General features: G+C 40.2%; 1 protein-coding gene across 1 annotated transcript; it reads right to left on the bottom strand.

Moving 5' to 3' along the window:
- Positions 1 to 4,006: 4,006 nt before the first annotated feature.
- On the bottom strand, positions 4,007 to 4,945 carry LOC310691064 (olfactory receptor 14I1-like; the record flags this gene model as incomplete). The annotated part of the gene is made up of 1 exon (XM_083470664.1): positions 4,007 to 4,945. The coding sequence occupies one exon, from the start codon at positions 4,943 to 4,945 to the stop codon at positions 4,007 to 4,009; it is 939 nt and encodes a 312-aa protein (XP_083326790.1).
- Positions 4,946 to 21,096: the final 16,151 nt, after the last annotated feature.

Below are 21,096 nucleotides of genomic sequence, written 5' to 3'. Positions count from 1 at the left end.
TTTTTTCACTGGGCATATTCACATATTACCTGTACCAGAATAAAATAGGAAGAAATATTGAGTAAGCAGTTTAATTTAAGGTGGACTCCTTCTGTGTAATAATCAAATGAAGCTGATATTTCTTTGCTGAAATATGAAATGAAGACATATGATGACAGGCTGTCTGACCCCTCTGTATTGTCATGAGAGAATCCCTGTCCACTCATTGAGCCTCTATATCTGTTGCAAATGTGTTCAGGGCAAGGTCTGACTATATCCATAATCTCTTCTCCTGACATCTATGCATTCAGAGGGACCTCAGAAAAGAGAAGCCAACATGCAGGCACATCTATGTCCTAGGAGTTCACCACCAAGCTATAGGTCTCAATGATTCAGGGTTCTCAATTAAACTACCAGATTATTTGCACACAGTATTCACTTATAGCCTTCCTTTTGGGTGTTTGGCTGGATGTGGAAGGAAATATGAAACTTAATGCATCCTGAGAAGGCAGGGTGGATCAACTATTTTCACTGGTGATGCAGATACAGGTGCCTTTCCTCCCATCCTTCTCACAAACTGTGTTGACACATTTGCCCCAGTTCCTCTGCCTGCCCCAGGAAGGTCACTAAACAGCAGGCCCCTTTCACAGTTAGCAGGTCCCACCCCCCATAAACAAAGAACTGCTACTCAATATTCTGTCAGGTCCCATTAGAAGATGGAGGACTCTCAGATGAATGCAGCACCATTGTATCATAGACCCACATAAACATATCTGAAGACTAGTACAGGGGCTCACTATATCACTCTACACACAATTATTAATAGTGTACAAGCCACCATCCAATTGTTGGAGGGACTGCTCTCCAGATTTGGGTAGTGTTTACTTCTTAGCTTTTTCATCTCCTGAAGAAATCCTGCAAGGCAGCAGAGGTTTAGGATCAGAGTTTTCCTTCTCCTAAATGGGCTACCTTCCCAGTTTGACAAGCCCCATCTGCCCCACTTCCCTCTACAGCACCTGCAGAAACCACCTTCTCTACCACTGGACCCACCATTGGTCTTGTTTGCTCAATCCGCCAGATTAAGATCCACTAAATCTTTGCATGCAGGATAAGTCCTTAATTCACCAAGAGTTTGAGACCCATTGGCTACCCACAGCTGGTTTAGCTAGCCAAGCAAAGCTGTTCCCAGTTTGTGGCCACTGTCACATGCTGACAGCTCCTAGGAGCCACAGGTGAGAGCTGAGTGCAGGGTGGGGACCAAAGGTCAACAAGCTACCCCAGAAGGAGCATGACATATCCCCCACCAGAGGTACTGCCCCTCCCCTAACACCTCATGCACCCCATCAGTATTTAGCTGCCTTAGTATTTAAGAAATAATTATGGAACTGTCTTGCCCAATGTTAGCCCCTTGGTGAGGAGGTGACTTGCTTGAAAATAAGAAAAATAGCTGCTAATTGGGAGAGTGAGCAAACACTATCGGAGGATAAACCAAGTGTGTGTCATGTGATCGTGTTGTGGTGCCTAAACTAGCCTTTGGTGTGGCGTAAGATGCTGCCTCGTTCGTGGTCTTTAAGTAGGGAATTGAGTGTCGCAGGGAGTGCCGACTTATATGTTGCCGCAGCCAGAAAAATGCCTTGGATCAGCCCCAAGTGACCTTCTGGTCTTCCTGTTAGCCTACTCTGGATTTGTTTTCTGTTTAAGTCAGCTTATGCAAACAATTAATTTATCACATCAGTGTCTACTCATGGGAGAAGTATAATGGTAGGAGGCTGAATTGGTTGTAAGACCCCTTTTTCCCTAATTGCTTGCAATTTCATTATTTTTCTTTTGGTCAGATTTCTCAGTTAAGTGTACAAAGATGCTTACATGTTACTTCCACATCTTAGAAGTCTTGTCTTCATGTTTCCCACAGACATACTGCTGCTCCCCCCCCCCCCAGTTAATGCATACTGCTTGTATTATTACACTTTAATGACATTGACTTCAGTGAATGGGAAATTTCAAAAGGAATGTTGTTGTGTAAGAGAGAAATGTAGGTGGTGTGCCAGTGAATAAAGAGGGGGGAAATGTCAGACTTTTATCACTGTAGATAGTATTAAATTTACATTTTTTAAAATTAAAATAAAACTTACCTATCCCCTTTAAGAGCAGTTGGCTCTCAATGTGGGTAAATGGCATTTTTGGGGGGTAGCTGCTTTAGGTTATGACTGGTCATGCATCCCTTGGGTCATCTGAGAGTCTTTCATCTGCTTTTCAGATTTGACTGAATATTGTGTAGCAGCTCCTTTGTAAACTGGCTTTTTAAAGATGCTCATGTAGAAAGGAGGTTAATTGGATGTGCACTTTGGTACTTTGACAAATTGCTCCCAAGTGTCCAAACAATAACTTTCATAACAATAATTTTCACCCTCATTATTGCTTCTTCTGATTTTGTCAGAAATGTAATCAAATAAATATTACATGCACGTTTTGCCTGAATTGGCAATGGCAGAGAATTTTGGTTCACTCTACATTTTGGAGTGAGCGTAAACATTTTGTCCCTTTGGGTCCCATGTGCGGATTGCAACAAAGATATGGAGATGAATCTGTTTTGCATATTTATGTATTTAAAAGCTGATGCAGAGTCTGCCTTATTTCTTTTTAAATTGTCAAAGCAGCTAGTAATGTGACTGTCATGTGGGTAAAAAAGTCATATAAAGTGCTTCCAAGGACCACATGTCATAACAAAGAGTTATAGATACAGATATCAATGTAGGCAGCCATCTTGCTTCCTGGGAACATTTTAAAAACTAACTTCCCATAGTGATGTGTCACAAGTCCGCTCACCTTTCACAGTGGGCGGCATTGCAGCCGGGCAGCTGGGTCACAACAATATGCCAGCTTAGGGGGCAGAGAGTTGCTGCCTTCACCCTGCGTCATGGCAGCTGTGTTGTTGTTGCTGGGGTTCTGCCCTTGTTGGACAGCCCCAGCCAATCAGAACTCTGTGTGAGTGTGGCCACTGGCACATTTAACCGTGGCACAGCCGGCTGGCATCTCTCTGCCATTGCTGGCAGGTTAGAAAGCTCCATAAATAGAAAGGAATGTGCCTTCCCTCAGCACCTCTTGTTAGAGATATTAGAATGGATCCCTGCTCTGGATCTTGTGCACCATAGAAGAGAATAAGCTCCACCACAAGAATGAATTCCAAAAAGTTTTACTTCAAAAATGTTTTAAACTAGTTACAAAATAAAATGTTACAAAATGCAAAGTAACAAATTTCTCTAAGCAAAGTAGCAATAATTTCCAGTCTTTTGAAACTCCTTGACATTGTCCAAAAACATTTTCTCTTTGGTCCCAGAGAAAGGTCCTATCTCAGTTGAACCTTTTTCTAACCATAAATTCAATTTTCAATTTTTGGAGCAATTCGCTGTTAAAAAAATATTCTCATGACATTTCCTCAGCATTTTAGTGTGCATATCTTCTAATAAATATATTTACGTGCAGTTTTTACTAATGCACACATTTTTGAAGCATTTTTTGTGTTAGGTTCACTAATATATCCATTTATTTACATAAATTCCCTGAAAATATGGATTTTTCTAAAACATTGGCTTATGGGCAAACTTCATTGGAAAATTCAGAGAACTGAATTTGTGGTCAAGTTCGTATATTGAAAGTGTGAATTTGATAGATTCAGTTTAGAATGAGAGCTGAGGTGAAATTCTCACCCATTGTTATTGGTAGTAGCAAGGGACGAGGCCTACACCAGTGTTTAGAAAAGGAACCTAATCAATAAAGTTCAGACAGTATTAGAATGTCATGTTGATTTCTGCGTAGATTATAACTCAGCTGATATTAGGTTGACTGTAGCCAAACTATGCATATGAAAAATGATGGATGAAAGAAATTCAATGTAGGCTAGAGTGGGCAGAGGGTAATATTTGTGATAGAAGTAATGTTTGCTGGTTACTGAAATGTGTGTGGCGCTTTATTTAAAGGAAACCATTCTCATACCGAAGACCACAAAATCCCATTTTCACAGAACAACTCAGGAGAAAACTTTAGAAGATTTCCCAAAATTTAAGAGTTTCCACAAAGCAGTCTTGATTTCTTTGTTTCTCATGCTGTAGATGAATGGATTCAATGTGGGAGGAATTATGGTGTACATCACAGACACACCTATATCCAGATCGGAAGAAGAATCACTAGGAGGCCTTGCATAGGCAAACACCCCACTTATAAGAAACACAGAGACAACAGTGAGGTGAGGAAGGCAAGTGGAGAGGGCTTTTTTCTTTCCATGAACGGAGGGGATTTTTAACACTGTAGAAAAGATCTGCATATATGTTAAGATTATGAAAACAAAACAACCTAGTGCTATACCAGAGCTTAGCACAAGAAGCCCAACTTCAACCAGGTAGAAGTTAGAGCAGGAGAGCTTCAGTAGTGGTGGGATTTCACAAAAGAACTGATTAACAGCATTAGAACAGAAGGTATTTGCAAAGGTGCTCCCAGTATGTAACGCAGCATATAAAACACAAATAGTCCACACAATCACTACCATACGAATACAGGCTGCTTTGTGCATTATTGACTCATATTGTAATGGATTGCAGATAGCAACATAGCGATCATGTGCCATTATAGTTAGGAGAGCAACATCTGATGTTCCGAATAACATAAAAAAGAAAACTTGTGCAACACATCCAAAATAAGAAATAAACCTGCTGTTTAGAAGGGAAAGAACTATTGATTTGGGTACCATGACGGAAATTGTTCCGATGTCCAGCATAGCCAAATTCAGTAGAAAGAAGTACATGGGTGTGTGAAGCTGGTGATCAAGGACAATTGCAGCAACAATGAGGAGATTACCTATGATTGCTATAATGTACAATGCTAGGAACACAAAGAAGTGCAAGATCTGCAGTTCTCGAATGTCTGAGAATCCCAGCAGCAGAAATGTAGACATGGAGGTAAGATTGTGCATTTTTTTCACTGGGCATATTCACATATTACCTGTACCAGAATAAGATAGAAAGAAATATTGAGTAAGCAGTTTAATTTAAGGTGGACTCCTTCTGTGTAATAATCAAATGAAGCTGATATTTCTTTGCTGAAATATGAAATGAAGACATATGATGACAGGCTGTCTGACCCCTCTGTATTGTCATGAGAGAATCCCTGTCCACTCATTGAGCCTCTATATCTGTTGCAAATGTGTTCAGGGCAAGGTCTGACTATATCCATAATCTCTTCTCCTGACATCTATGCATTCAGAGGGACCTCAGAAAAGAGAAGCCAACATGCAGGCACATCTATGTCCTAGGAGTTCACCACCAAGCTATAGGTCTCAATGATTCAGGGTTCTCAATTAAACTACCAGATTATTTGCACACAGTATTCACTTATAGCCTTCCTTTTGGGTGTTTGGCTGGATGTGGAAGGAAATATGAAACTTAATGCATCCTGAGAAGGCAGGGTGGATCAACTATTTTCACTGGTGATGCAGATACTTGTGCCTTTCCTCCCATCCTTCCCACAAACTGTGTGAACATATTTGCCCCAGTTCCTTTGCCCGCCCCAGAAAGGTCACCAAACAGCAGGCCCCTTTCACAGTTAGCAGGTCCCACCCCCCATAAACAGAAAACTACTACTCAATATTCTGTCAGGTCCCATTAGAAGATGGAGGGCTCTCAGATGAACGCAGCACCATTGTATCATAGACCCACAAAAACATATCTGAAGACTAGTACAGGAGCTCACTATATCACTCTACACACAATTATTAATAGCATACAAGCCACCATCCAATTGTCGGAGGGACTGCTCTCCAGATTTGTGTAGTGTTTACTTCTTAGCTTTTCATCTCCTGAAGAAATCCTGCAAGGCAGCAGAGGTTTAGGATCAGAGTTTTCCTTCTCCTAAATGGGCTACCTTCCCAGTTTGACAAGCCCCATCTGCCCCACTTCCCTCTACAGCACCTGCAGTAACCACCTTCTCTACCACTGGACCCACCATTGGTCTTATTTGCCAGAATCAGATCCGCTAAATCTTTGCATGCGGGGGAAGTCCTTAATTCACCAAGGGTTTGAGAGCCATTGCCTACCCTCAGCTGGTTTAGCTGGCCAGGCAAAGCTGTTCCATGTTTGTGGCCATTGTCACATGCTGACAGCTCCTAGGAGGCACAGGTGAGAGCTGAGTGCAAGTTGGGGACCAAAGGTCAACAAACTACCCCAGATGGAGCATGACATATCCCCCACCAGAGGTACTGTCCCTCCCCTAACACCTCATGCACCCCATTAGTATTTAGCTGCCTTAATATTTAAGAAATAATTATGGAACTGTCTTATCCAATGTTAGCCCCTTGGTGTGGAGGTGACTTGCTTGAAAATAAGAAAAATAGCTGCTAATTGGGAGAGTGAGCAAACACTATTGGAGGATAAACCAAGTTTGTGTAATGTGACCTGCTTTGTGGTGCCTAAACTAGCCTTTGGTGTGGCGTAAGATGCTGATGAGTGTGGCAGGGAGTGCCGACTTATATGTTGCCTCAGCCAGAAGAATGCCTTGGATCAGCCCCAACTGATCTGCTGGTCCTCCTGCTAGCCTACTCTGGATTTGTATTCTGGTGCAGTCAGCAACATGCAAACAATTAATTTATCACATTAGTGTCTACTCATGGGAGAAGTATAAAGGTGGGAGGATGAATTGGTTGTAAGACCACTTTTTCCCTAATTGCTTGCAATTTCATTATTTTTCTTTTGGTCAGATTTCTCAGTTAAGTGTACAAAGATGCTTACATGTTACTTCCACATCTTGGAAGTCTTGACTTGATGTTTCCCACAGACATACTGCTGCCCCCGCCCCCCAGTTAATGCATACTGCTTGTATTATTACACTTTAATGACATTGACTTCAGTGAATGGGAGATTTCAAAGGGAATGTTGTTGTGTAAGAGAGAAATGTAGGTGGTGTGCCAGTGAATAAAGAGGGGGGAAATGTCAGACTTTTAAAACTGTAGATAGTATTAAATTTACATTTTTTAAAATTAAAATAAAACTTACCTATCCCCTTTAAGAGCAGTTGGCGCTCAATGTGGGTAAATGGCATTTTTGGGAGGTAGCTGCTTTAGGTTATGACTGATCATGCATCCCTTGGGTCATCTGAGAGTCTTTCATCTGCTTTTCAGATTTGACTGAATATTGTGTAGCAGCTCCTTTGTAAACTGGCTTTTTAAAGATGCTCATGTAGAAAGGAGGTTAATTGGATGTGCACTTTGGTACTTTGACAAATTGCTCCCATGTGTCCAAACAATAACTTTCATAACAATAATTTTCACCCTCATTATTGCTTCTTCTGATTTTGTCAGAAATATAATCAAATAAATATTACATGCACGTTTTGCCTGAATTGGCAATGGCAGAGAATTTTGGTTCACTCTACGTTTTGGATCCAGTTACAGATAGGTAGCCGTGTTGGTCTGCCATAGTCAAAATAAAAAAATTCCTTCCAGTAGCACCTTAAAGACCAACTAAGTTAGTTCTTGGTATGAGCTTTTGTGTGCATGCACACTTCTTCAGATACACTGAAACAGAAGTTGCCAGATCCTCCTATATAGTGAGAAGGTGGGGTGGGGTATTACTCAGAAGGGTGGTGGGAATGGGAGATTGGCAGATAGCTGAGATGAGCCTGTTGATGACTCTTAACGACTGCAATAGGTCTTACAGGAAAAAGCAAGGGGTGAGAAGGTGAAAAATGGCTTAGTCATGTATAATGAGATAAGAATCCAATGTCTTTGTTCAGACCAGGTCTCTCCATGGTTTTAAGTTTGGTAATGAGTTGCAATTCAGCAGCTTCTCTTTCCAGTCTATTTCTGAAATTCCTTTGTAGTAAAACAGCTACTTTGAGATCTTGTATAGAATGTCCTGGGAGATTGAAGTGTTCTCCTACTGGTTTCTCTGTTTTGTGATTCTTGATGTCAGATTTATGTCTGTTTATTCTTTGGCATAAGATTTGGCCTGTTTGTCCAATATAGAGAGCTGAAGGACACTGTTGGCATTTGATGGCATACACAGTGTTAGATGATGAGCAATTAAATAGTCCCGAGATGGTATGTGTGATGTTGTTGGGGCCAGTAATGGTGTTGTCCGGGTGTATGTGGCAGCAAAGTTGGCATCTGGGTTTATTGCAGGCTCTGGTGCCAGTGTCTGTGTTAAGCCTGGTTGTAGTATTATTGTGGGTTAGGAGTTGTTTAAAATTGGGTGGCTGTCTGTAGGCAATGAAAGGTCTTCCTCCCAGAGCTTGAGAAAGAGAACTGTCATTGTCCAGGAGAGGTTGTAGATCTCTGATGATGTGTTGTACTGTTTTAACTTGGGAGCTGTATGTGATGACTAGAGGTGTTCTGTTATTTTCTTTTTTGGGTCTGTTTTGCAGCAAGTTCTCTCTAGGTATCAGTCGGGCTCTGTTGATCTGTTGTCTAACTTCATCTGCTGGGTATTTTAGTTCTGAGAAGGTTTGCTGTAGATCTCTTAGGTGAGAGTCTCTGTCTGTAGAATTGGAACAGATGCGGCTGTAACGTAGTGCCTGGCTATATACAATGGACTGTTTGGTATGTTTGGGATGGTAGCTAGAGGCATGTAGATATATTTGTCGGTCAGTTGGTTTACGGTATAAGGTGGTGTCTATGCGCCCATCCTGTATTTTTATAGTAGTGTCCAAAAAATGTATTTCTTGCATGGATTGATTCATTGTTAGGTTGATTGTGGGGTGAAAATCATTAAATTTCTGGTGAAAGGTGTCCAGGGTCTGTTGACCATGTGTCCAGATGATAAAAATATCGTCAATGTATCGCAGGTACAAGAGAGGTTTGAGTGGGTAGGAGTTTAGGAAACGTTGTTCTAAATCTGCCATGAAGATGTTGGCATACTGTGGGGCCATGCGGGTGCCCATTGCTGTGCCGCTGATCTGAAGGAACAGGTCATCACCGAATTTGAAGTTGTTGTGGGTAAGGACAAATTGGCAGAGTTTGGTGGCAAGGTCCGCTGTGGTCTACGTTTTGGAGTGAGCTTAAACATTTTGTCCCTCTGGGTCCCATGTGTGGATTGCAACAGAGATATGGAGATGAATTTGTTTTGCGTATCTAAGCATTTATGTATTTAAAAGCTGATGCAAAGTCTGCCTTACTTCTTTTTAAATGTTCAAAGCAGCTAGTAATGGGACTGTCATGTGGGTAAAAAAGTCATATAAAGTGCTTCCAGGGACCACATGTCATAACAAAGAGTTATAGATACAGATATCAATGTAGGCAGCCATCTTTCTTCAGGTAGAGACTGGCTATTATGATGTCCATTTGCTTCCTGGGTTGTTGTTGCTGGAGTTCTGCCCTTATTGGATAGCCCCAGCCAATCAGAACTCTGTGTGGGCCACGGGCACATTTAACCATGGCACAACCAGCTGGCACCCTCTCTCTCTCTCCATTGCTGGCCTAATCCAAACTGCTCACATTCGTAACCAATAAAGTTGTGACCTATTTGAACCCATAAACCAAAATACTTTGTGTCCGTGTGCTTTATTGTTCTCCTGGGAACTTTGTGGCTCATGTGGCTTGGAACTTGTGGCTTGGAACTTGCCACTCAATTCAATTCTTTTGCTCTTGATGAAGAGTACTGTGTTTGAGTAGTACTCAACTTTTTGAAAAAGCTCACCTGCTTCCCCTTGTACAGGAGACACAGATGTGCATCAGACATTTGAATTGAACCACAAGATAAGAGACAAGAGTGAAACAATAAAATAAAGCAACTGACTGCAAAATATACATTGCCATACTTAATACATACAGCTCACAAAACATTGTCCACAGTAGCTATTTCTGAACTCAAATAACTTAAGTTGCTTAGCAATCCCACAGTGCCCCCTTCAGTTTGCAATGTATCAGTGGTTTTAAGGAACAGAAGTTAATTTAAATTGTTAAAGAAGTTAGCTGGGGCAGGCAAATGTGCTCCCCCCCAATAAGGAAAGCGAAAAAGTAGCAAAAAGACAATATGCACTACAAAGGTAATTAGTAGTGCTGAGCTGAATTCCCCCCCCCCCAAAAAAAACAAACATGCATTTGTCACACAACATAAGAAGTCAGATATTATTTCACAGAATGAGTCTCTGAAGATTTTGTGAATATACTTATGCAACTTTGGAAAGTTTTATTACTATTTTAATTTAATTAGTTATAAACTGTGTGTGGATAAGGAGAATGCCTGTTTCACAGTCAAAACCAAATTATACTGATGAGACAATGTAACTTTCCATTTTGGAATTCTTGTGTTTTCTTATGTTGCAAGGAGCAATGCCCCAAGTGTGCATATCCCCAAGCTCAACAGATAATACTAAACACTGCAGACATCCCCAACACACACACAAAACAATTATAGAGAAAGTTTATCCCTCTAGAAGAGAACATGAGGACTGAAATACTTAGATTTCTCTCTCCCTCTTTGCTTTCTCTTTTCCCTTGGTTTTATAATCTTCAAAGATTTCTGCTTCCATGGAGCCTCCAAATGAATACCAACATTCCTACTGGCTCCCACATCACATCTTCTGACGCCTGATAGCCCAGAGTTAAGATTCTGCTATTTAATTAACTGCTTAATATCCTAAAGCTCAGACAATTATTTTTGTTTCCTTCAACCCCCCCCCCCCAAAAGTGGCTACCTAGATAAGTGCTGTCAAATGAGGGAATCAACGTTTTCTCCATCTTTAAATCAGGTACAAGCAAAAAATTTAATAATTTATTTTCTTGTTATCCATTAATTGCATCTATGTGCATGGTATGAATTTAATGCCATTTTGTTCCAATCATCTGTGAAGAATATTATCTTGTGTGAAATGTTCTAGTTTTGTAGTGTTCATCCTCTTCAAACTGGAGTAACATATGACTAAATGCCAATAACCTTATGTTTTTATAGCAAAGAGTAGGGAGGGATACAGTACAGGTTTTTCAAGTTTGTCTAACCACCTTAAAGCCATCCAGACTTCCAAAGATTACTAACAATTTTCTGTGTGAAAGCTTTTTAGCTGTCCCGATTCTCCCACCATTCATTGGTTGGCCTCAAGATCTAGTATTATGGAGGAGGGAGAAGAATTTTCTTTTTTACCCCTTTTCCCAACCAAAAAGCCAAACAGTGTAACCTTTCCTTGAAGGGAATTTGTTCCAGCTCTATGTTCATTTTGGTTGCCTCCCCTCACCCCTTTCTGAACTCTACAAGATACTTTTTGAAGTATGGCAACCAGAGCTGTGGACAGTATTGCAAATGTGGTTGCACTATAAATATTTTTGAACCATTACAAAATTGGTGGGTTCATTTTTAATCCCTTTCCTAACTGATCCCTCATATGGGATTTGGCTTTTTCTCAGCTGCTACTCACTAAGTCAACATATCCATTGAGCTATCATGATGAATGCAGGTTATCTTGGGCTTGCTGATCTGAAGGTTGGCGGTTCGAATCCCTGCAATGGAGTAAGCTCCCATTGCTCTGTCCCAGCTCCTGCCAACCTAGCAGTTTGAAAACATGCCAGTGCAAGTAGATAAATAGGTAGGAAGGTAAGTGGCATTTCCATGTGCTCTGGTTTCCATCAAGGTGTTCCATTGTGCCAGAAGCGGTTTAGTCATGCTGGCTCTACATGACCTGGAAAGATGTCTATGGACAAACGCCGGCTCCCTCAGCCTGAAAGCGAGATGAGTGCCACAACCCCATAGTCACCTTTGACTGGACTTAACCATCCAGGGGTCCTTAACCCTTATCTTTATTGGTCAGTCATTGTCTGCTATGACCCCATTGGGTACATGTGTGCAGTCAGGGCTTTTTGTCTCATAGTGCATCACCTCTCACTTGTTAACAGTGAACCATATTTGCTATTTTGTTGCCTATTCAGCCAGTGTGGAGACTCCCTTTAGAAGCCTGTCACAATCCTTTTTCTGGTTTTGGCACTTACATGCTAGTCTTGACTAGGGAAGGGATTCCCACAAATGACAGCATGTTCCCTCAGATGTTTCCTCAGATAATCCAGAACTTTGACACTAGAATGTTACAGAAAAGGTTTTATTTATTTAACAATTTTAGTCACAACTTTTTGGCTCAGATTATTTAAATCATTTTTTCTCCTTTCTACTTGTTTGTTTGTTTTTATTGTATTGCTCTATACCTAAGTCACACCATAACTATAGTTCTCCAGGAAATTTTCAAAAACAAAATACTTAAACAATTTAAAATTCCCCATCAACAAGGATATAATTAGCTAAAGCAGCACTAGGACTATTATTATAAATCAGACCAGAAGGCTAAAATTGACACATTCAATATATACAGTGGTTTAGTCTCAGCTTTATAATGCATAGTAGTAATGCCACATTGATGTTTCTTTCATCGGGGTCTTTTGGTTACAGTTCAATGATGGCACAATGATCCTGAATGAAAAAGAAAATATCTCAGGAACAGTTGTGACAGAGTTCGTGCTGATTGGATTCTCTAGACTGCAGAAGATGCACCTGCCATTATTCTGCCTCTTCCTGGTCATATATGTGTTGTCAGTAATTGGCAATGGTCTGATCATCCTCATAATCCGCCTCGATGCCCGCCTACATACCCCTATGTACTATTTTCTCAGCAACCTTGCCTGGTTGGAGATGATCATCACCTCCACAGTCACACCTAAGATGCTCAGCCTTCTCATCACAAAGAAAAATACCATCTCCTTCTTTGGATGTGCTGTCCAGTTAACACTGTACTTCCTTTGTGGGACCACAGAAGTTCTCCTATTAGGAATCATGTCTGTGGATCGCTACTTGGCCATCTGCAACCCACTGCGCTACACAGCCATCATGAGTAACCAAGTCTGCATGCTCATGATGCTTTTCTGCTGGTTTGGAAGTTTCTTTTGTGTTGCGATTAGTGCCGTTTTCAAGACAGGCCTTCCTTATTGTGGCCCCAATGTCATTGATCATTTCTTCTGTGATACTGGCCCCTTGTTAAAGTTGGTCTGTGCAGACACCACTCTGGTTGAAACCGTAGAATTTTCCTCATCCTGTTTCACACTCCTGAGTTCCGTCTCTGTGACAGCTGTCTCCTACCTGAGCATCATTTTCACTGTGATCAGGATGCCTTCAGCGCAAGGCAGGAGGAAAGCTTTCAGCACATTCAGCTCCCATATCACTGTGGCCATCCTCTATTATGGCAGCTCCATATTCATCTATGTCAGACCACCTGGAAGTTCTTCTATGAATTTTAATAAGGTGGCCACTGTGTTCAACTCTGTGATAACTCCATTCCTTAATCCACTTATCTATAGCTTTAGAAACAAAGTTGTCAAGGATGTGCTAAAAGATGCAGTGAAGAAAATTGGTGCAATATTTAGGAAAACAGTCGATTAGGCATCTCTTGCTTCTTTGTCACTCGAGTTCCTAACTTAACTTAGAACCTTTCTGTTATGCCTTGTCAAATATCATCCTTTCTCAAGTACTTCTTAGAGGAGAAGGAACTGCAAAAGTGCTTCAGATAATAAATATCAGATTTTCTGTGTCTGCTTCCTTAGCTGCTGCTACTAACAGAACACCATTTTGATGGCAGCACATCATGTATAAGCCAGCTGTCACTACTGGGGTCACTAGCACCATCGGACAGAGACCTAGCTCTTGCAAAATGAGAAGACTGGAGTTTTAGTCCCAACTGTGATCAATAACACCTCATCAGAAAGCCCAATATTTATGATTGAGTTATCATTTTTGTGGACATTGTCATACTTTAGTACTTGCTTTCTTCTGCATCTTTTAATATCCAGAGTACCAAAATATTCTTTAATAGCAGGACATGGTGTTTCAGTCTTAAATAAAGCCATAAACCATGTAATAATGTTGAAATAGTTCATTCTTCACAGCTTCTTTTCAATTCCTATAAGTTCTGGAGATGGGGTGAAATATCTTAATGAATGCACTTGGTTTCCCAATAAATATAAAAAAAAATCATGTCAGAAGACTTGCAATAGACATTGCATCCAGGCAACAGTAATCTGGTAAATGATGTAAATCAGGCAGGCATTCCCACAGGAATTTGATGGCCGTGAGGTTTAACTGTATGAATTATTGTTAAATGCCAATATTCACTGGTTTTCTGACATGTTAACAATTACTATCCAAAATCTGGTGAATGTTACCCATACTAGTTTGCTTTAAAATGTTTATAGTGATATATATATGAGCATTCATATACTGTATTTGACAAGCAGAGAAGTGTGCAACCAAAACCTTGACATTCATAGAAATTGACAAAATTTGCATGTAAATGTTGACACCAACACTCATCAAATCTGGACATTTCCCACAACATGGGGGGGGGGAGCTGTGAACCTTCTTCATTGCTGCTCATTAACAACAGCTCTTTGGGAAGGGAAGGAGAATGGGTACAAACCCATGCCATCCACTTCAGATTTTCTACCACCATCCAATAATTAAGGTTCTAGATTTCAAATATCAAGGAACATATGTAGTAGAAACAGTTGGAAGCTTGAAGATTCCAATTATATAATTGTTGGGCCTATAATTTAAAATATACTCAGTTAATATCTAAACGCAGCAGGTTCTTGCATACCTATGTATATCTACCAACAGTAGCATCCTGAATATAAAATTTTATAGTGACGTTGATTGTTAAAAAGTTTAACAAATGTTACAGAATAACTAGAAATAACCAGCATATTATCAGTTTGTTTTAATTTAATTCAGAGACATATGGTCTCCTAACACCCTTGGGAGCCTTGGAATGTCAATGTTATTGTCTAGAATCTCTAAAAGTTTCTGCATTCTGTATTTATTCCAATTTATTTGCTCCCCTCCCCATGAGAATAATTAACTTACTACAACTTAATTTCAGTTCTATTGCTCCTTTTCATTAAAATGCATTGCTTTATACATTCATTAAGATTTTCCACAACCCTCTTGACTGCAAGTTCTTTTGAGAAATGTAGGTAAAGACAATTAGAGTAATTGTCTTCAAGGGGTTTAAAGGGGCATGATGCAGCAGTTGTGAGTGTAGAATTTTTCAACTTTCATATTCCAAAAATGAGGGGTGCTAAAAGGTTGTAACATGACTTGGGAATTCAAACAGTATTTTTATTAAATTAATACAATTTAGTTTTGCTTGGTGAGTAAAGTGTCTGTAACATTCTATATAAATTATTTAAAAAGATTAGCTGACATTTTCAGAAGGTAAAATTAAATTCTTTGGTTTTCTAAAAGCAGTTTATGTGCTTCATCATCAAACATAGGTTTGCCAAGAGAAATGTGCAATCACTGAAATAATAGCGGATTTTAATTTCTTGCACCTTAAAACATATTTTTAAGAGCCCTCGCTGAAGAAATTTGCAAAAAATAAGTTCCATCCCCTAAAATGGCACTGCATTGCAGCAGTCTTTCAGTGCAGCTAACCAGATATGTGTATAGAAGCTCAATTTAGGATGCCTGGAGTTCCAGCATGAAAGAAATGCAGAATGCAAATATAAAACATGCAGCAACCACTTGTATAGCATATGCTTTTCATAGGACAAGTCCCAGATACAATTTCTGAATATTGCTGGACATGATCCCTGGGGAGCCTCTGTTAGTCAGCCTAGACAATGCTGAGAAAAATGGACTGACTTGGCATAAGGATACCAGCATTGTCCATGAGGATATAACACAACTCCCCCACAACAAACACAGCCTCTTCTCTAAAGTACTTTTCCAATACTACGTACGAGAAGTATTTCTGCACATAACATGTGTCCTTTCTTGAAACCCATTTTGCTTCAGGATTTTTGTATAAGGTGCACCTACCCATTGCATTCATGACAACAGTGTTTTCCTCCTGGACATAATTAATGTTCTCCTGTATAAACACCTGATGGACTTGAAAAATAAATTGTATCACTGGTCAAGGCACTTATTTGACCTTCAAACTTGCCATTGCAGACAGTGGAATGGATTCCATTTCCTCATTGGGAGATTTTAAGCAGAGGTTTGATGGCTATCAAACATGGATGCATTGCAAGTGATTGGACTAGATGACCCTCAGGCTCCCTTCCAACTCTACAATTCTGTGATTCTATTATTTTTTTCAGAATATTCTGACTCTGAACACTGTTTTTCTATATAAGAAAAAGTGCTCATAAATCCCATCATTTACAAACAATTACACCTATGCACCCCCATTTTATACACTAGTAAGAACCACATAATGTGGTGAATACAGAAAAAGGGGACTACTACAATGGTCACGCCTGTTTCCACTTTATTTGTGAAGAAAAATATGTTAAGCATCTCTTTGCATAACTACAGAGTGACTTGGTTGCCATAGGAACTAATGATTGGAAGGGGAGCAGAAGGGCACAGGCCCTCCCAATGCCTTCTCCAGGAAAGGGAAAATGCTATCTGCTGCGAGGTTTTTGCCTCATGTGGTAGTGGGTCAATAGTAAGCACCTACCTGCCAATGGGGGTGGCTGGTGCCTGGACTGAGGGGGGCATTTACAAGCACACACACACACGCGCACACACACACACAAACACACCTGGCTAGCAAGAGTGTAATTTACATAGGCAGGGGCAACATGTTGATATCCCCTTACCTGCACTCCCTCCTGTTCATGTAAATTATGAAACTGATTTGTAAAAATGTTACACGGAAAAAATACGAGAGACATTACACTTACTTCTGTAAAACAAGAAAATCTTTAATAATAAAGCACAGTGTGTGCCCCCCCCCCCAAAAAAAAATTATGCTTCCCACTGCAACTTTGGGGCATACCGGAGCTAGTGTGATATGAATGAGCAAGATGGCACTTCCTGTGTGTGTTGTCCCCCCTGCAATCACAATGCAAAATTTTGCAATGGCGGGGGATTCAGCAGCTGTGGGCAACCTTCAGGGCAGCTACAAGGAAGACCCACCAGGGTTGTGAGTAGCCCACATGTTCTTCAGACTTTTGCCTCTGTGGTGGTGAATGGAAAACCCTGTCACCTGGAGGATCTGGGAAGCCCAGTCTATCTCTGGTCATGGCAGTGAGATCAGACATCAAGGTTTCACACAACTGAATCTCAAGGGTTGTGATAGGAATCCCCATGTGATTGTCCTTGCTTTAATGAGCCACAAAGAGAATGAAATAGGCTACTGTAATCAAGTACCGGTATGTTGTGTTTAAAAGCTGCTTCAGTGGGCAATTAATTAACAGTTCAGGGTGTATATGGATATTTCCTCTTTTTGCTGCATATAATTTTGTAATTTTCACTAGTTAAATCAGGATTTTATTTTCTTTATTTGTATTATTTTCTTATTTTTTTAATATACAGGGTGAATCTTTTAAAAGAGGACCCGTGGAACATGTGTGTGCTGTATTCACAGGGCCTCTTTTAAAGGACTCACCCTGTATTTTGACTGCGTCAGACCAACACGGCTACCTACCTGAATCTAGGTTTTTCTTTGTCAGACTATGACTTGAAAGGCAAATGGTGATGATGAGATACCTCAACATAGTTTAATAGCTTTCAGTTTATGGTTTTGAAGTTGGAGCCATACAGAAAGGGACATAGCGAGAGCTGCTAAACAACAAAGATAAACTAAACTGTTTCTGATTTGATCAGCTTTTGAGTTTCTCATCTAGAAAATCTGGAACACATTTTCTTGCCTTCAGCTGTTGCCCCACTCCAACCGCCTTGTGTCACTGCAGTGCTGTAAGTATTGATGGTTTCATACTGTCATCCATTTTAGAATTCATTCAGAACATGAGGCTAATTCCCTGCCTCTTCTCTGTTTTGGATGCAGTTAGCAACAATGAATGAAAAGAAAAAAATATGGTGGGTGAGCAATGGTTTCCATGATCAACAATATTTTAGTAAGCTCTTTCTTTGGGGGATAAATGTGTTTAAAGCAGGTATTGGGAACCTTCCACCCTCCAGATGTTACTGAAATACAACTTGGATCATTACTGGCCATTGACCATGCATGCTGGGGCTGCTGGGAGTTGTAGTTCAGCAATATTTGGATGACCAAATATTCCCCATATCTGGTTCATAGCATGTTTGATCCATGGGTTCCATGTCTATTGGATCTCCCTGACTTCAACTCAGCAACGGTAAAAGCAGTCTGTGGGTTAGCTGGCTATGGAGTTGTTCATAACCAATGCTAAGATGTATTTCATTGATCGTTTGTTCTTATTTCAAATTTCTATATGAATCCTCATATTTACTTTGATTTGTGCATTAGGCAAAAATTTGCGGCAAATTATTGATGGGCACGATGATAGTAGCCACAAATGTTGATTTCCTTGAAGTTCATTGCATGGCTTTTGGGGGGGAAGAGGGAAGTGAGAAGAAACTTCCATATCTGTCATGACATTCACATAAAAATTCTGAAATAATAATAATTAATAATAATAATAATAATAATAATAATAATAATAATAATAATAATAATAATATCCCACCCATCTGACTGGGTTTCCCCAGACATTTCTGTCTTTAAAAGACAGAATATACAGACTATAAATAATCCAATAAATAGAAAATAAATAAATAGAAAACAACAACAACAACCAGTTTACAGCTATATCTGAATTAAAATAACCACCAACTCCAACAAATTTATTCAACACCAATCCAGCAAAAACAAAACAGAGGAACCAAAATTAAAACAAAAAAGTTTGAATATAAATTGTATGAATTTTGTATGCAATTTATTTGTTGCATTTTCTATTTTAACTAAAAGCTGTCCTAAGATCTTGAACACTCTAACAAAATGAAACAAAAGACAGCCTCCATGCCAAGTCTTTAGCTAGTTGGTGACTGTGTGCATTGAAGTAAGATTCAATGTTCTGTTTTCTGAAAGAGGAATCTTACCGAAATTATTTTATCGGAAATGTTTGGCCCAGATTTCTTATATCATTCTTGTTCTTTCACTCTTTTTATTGTTTCCAGCCTCATATGCACAATCCTTAGTGACATCAAACTTTTGTGGAGGGGTTCTGGTTACAGTTTCATGGCACAATGATCCTGAATGGAAAAGAAAATATATCGGGAACAGTCGTGACAGAGTTTGTGTTGCTTGGCTTTTCTGGTCTTCGGGGGATGCAGTTGCCATTGTTCTGCATCTTCCTGGTCATGTATACTTTATCATTAATTGGCAATGCTCTGGTCATCCTCATAATCCGCCTTGACTGCCGCCTTCACACACCCATGTACTATTTTCTGAGCCAACTCTCCTGGCTGGAGATTATCATCACCACCACAGTCACACCTAAAATGCTAAGCCTCCTCATCACAAAGAAAAAAACCATCTCCTTTTTTGGATGTGCTATCCAGATAACACTGTACTTCCTTTGTGGGACCACAGAAGTTCTCCTGCTTGGTGCCATGTCTGTGGATCGTTACTTAGCCATCTGTAACCCACTGCGCTACACGGCCATCATGAGTAGCCAGGTCTGCATGCTGATGATGCTCTTCTGTTGGTTTGGAGGCTTCATTTGTGTAGCTCTTGGTATCATCTTCAAGTCGGGACTACCTTACTGTGGCCCCAATGTCATCGATCATTTCTTCTGCGACACAGCCCCGTTGACACTGTTACTCTGTGCAGACACCACCCTGGTTGAAAATATTGAATTTGCCTCATCATGTTTCACACTTCTGAGCTCCGTCTCTGTGACAGCCATCTCCTACCTCTGCATCATTGTTACTGTCGTCAGGATGCCCTCAGCCCAAGGTAGGAAGAAAGCCTTCAGCACCTGCAGCTCTCATATCACTGTGGCCTCTCTCTATTATGGCAGCTCCATATTCATCTATGTTAGGCCAGCTGGAAACTCTTCTATGGATTTTAATAAGGTGGCCACTGTTCTTAACACTGTGGTTACTCCTTTACTTAATCCAATTATCTATAGCTTTAGAAATAAAGTAGTCAAGGATGTGCTAAAAGATGCAGTGAAGAAAATTGGTGCAATATTTGGGAAAACAGTTGATTAAGCACTTGCTTTCCCAAACATCATGGATTGAACTCGTGACCCCTTAGTACCCTTGATCTTAATATAGTAACCTTTCTGATCTGCCTTCTCCATTGTCATGCCTTCCCAAGTATTCATTCAGCTAGAAGAGAGTGATAAGGCCTTTGGACAATAAATATCATATGTTCAGTGGCTGCTTTCTTCAGTTCTCTCTTCTTTTTCTCTACAGACAGAGATTCTGCACCAGCAAAATGAGAAGGCTGCAGTGTAGGAACTTAAATGTGTATGAGTAATTCATTTGTAAGGCAGGGTCAACAGGATAAAGGAAACAGGAATGTTTTGATGGAATATTGATGGAGGGGATGAACAAACTGTACCCCAGGGCAGACTTCTGTAATCTTTCATAAAATGGCACCCTGCACAAGGCCAGAATTCAGCACCCCAAAAGAGATATTCATGTCTTTTTTTCAGCTGGAACTCACGAGAACTCCGTTTTGGCATCTCTCAAGTGCCCGCCATTGCCATTATAAGAGAACAAGCTTTCATTCATTCATTCATTCTTTCATTCAGCTAGGTGTTTATGGTCAGTGTTTGAAATTCCCATTGTTCTAGGTGTATTTTGCTACAGGGAATTTCATTAGATTGAGCAGTTTCTGATCTCTGTATGCAGTACTGTGCCTAAGATTTCAGATTAAAACTGCAGAGTGGGAGGAAAGGAGAACCTTTTTCTGCCTTCCCACTTCCAGCTACTCTCTGTAGGCTGTAGAAGAGACCCTCTTAAGAATATTTGGGGAAGGACTAGATCATGGGGAAAATGAACATAATATTTTAGCTGCAGTTCATTCATTTTCAGCTTTGTATTCTTCTTATAAAAAAGTGCGCCTAGACATTCTGTTGTGCCCATAACCTAGGTTTATGGTGCCATTAGCTTATAGCTTTCATCTGTGAAGCTGTGTAATTTATCTATTTGCCTACCTTAATCAGATAGCATAAGGTTATAACACAATATCAGGTCTCCCAATAGCATACAGCATCAACTTTAATACTTCACCTCTCAGCTTTTTATTCCAGACAGCTGCAAATCTCAGAATAGGGTGTTCTAGTCTGACTTCTGTATAACTTACTGTCACATAGATTGA

The sequence above is a fragment of the Podarcis liolepis genome (assembly GCF_965112155.1).
Source record: "Podarcis liolepis genome assembly, chromosome: 13".
NCBI lineage: Eukaryota > Metazoa > Chordata > Lepidosauria > Squamata > Lacertidae > Podarcis > Podarcis liolepis.
This window is presented reverse-complemented; position numbering and strand designations above follow the sequence as displayed.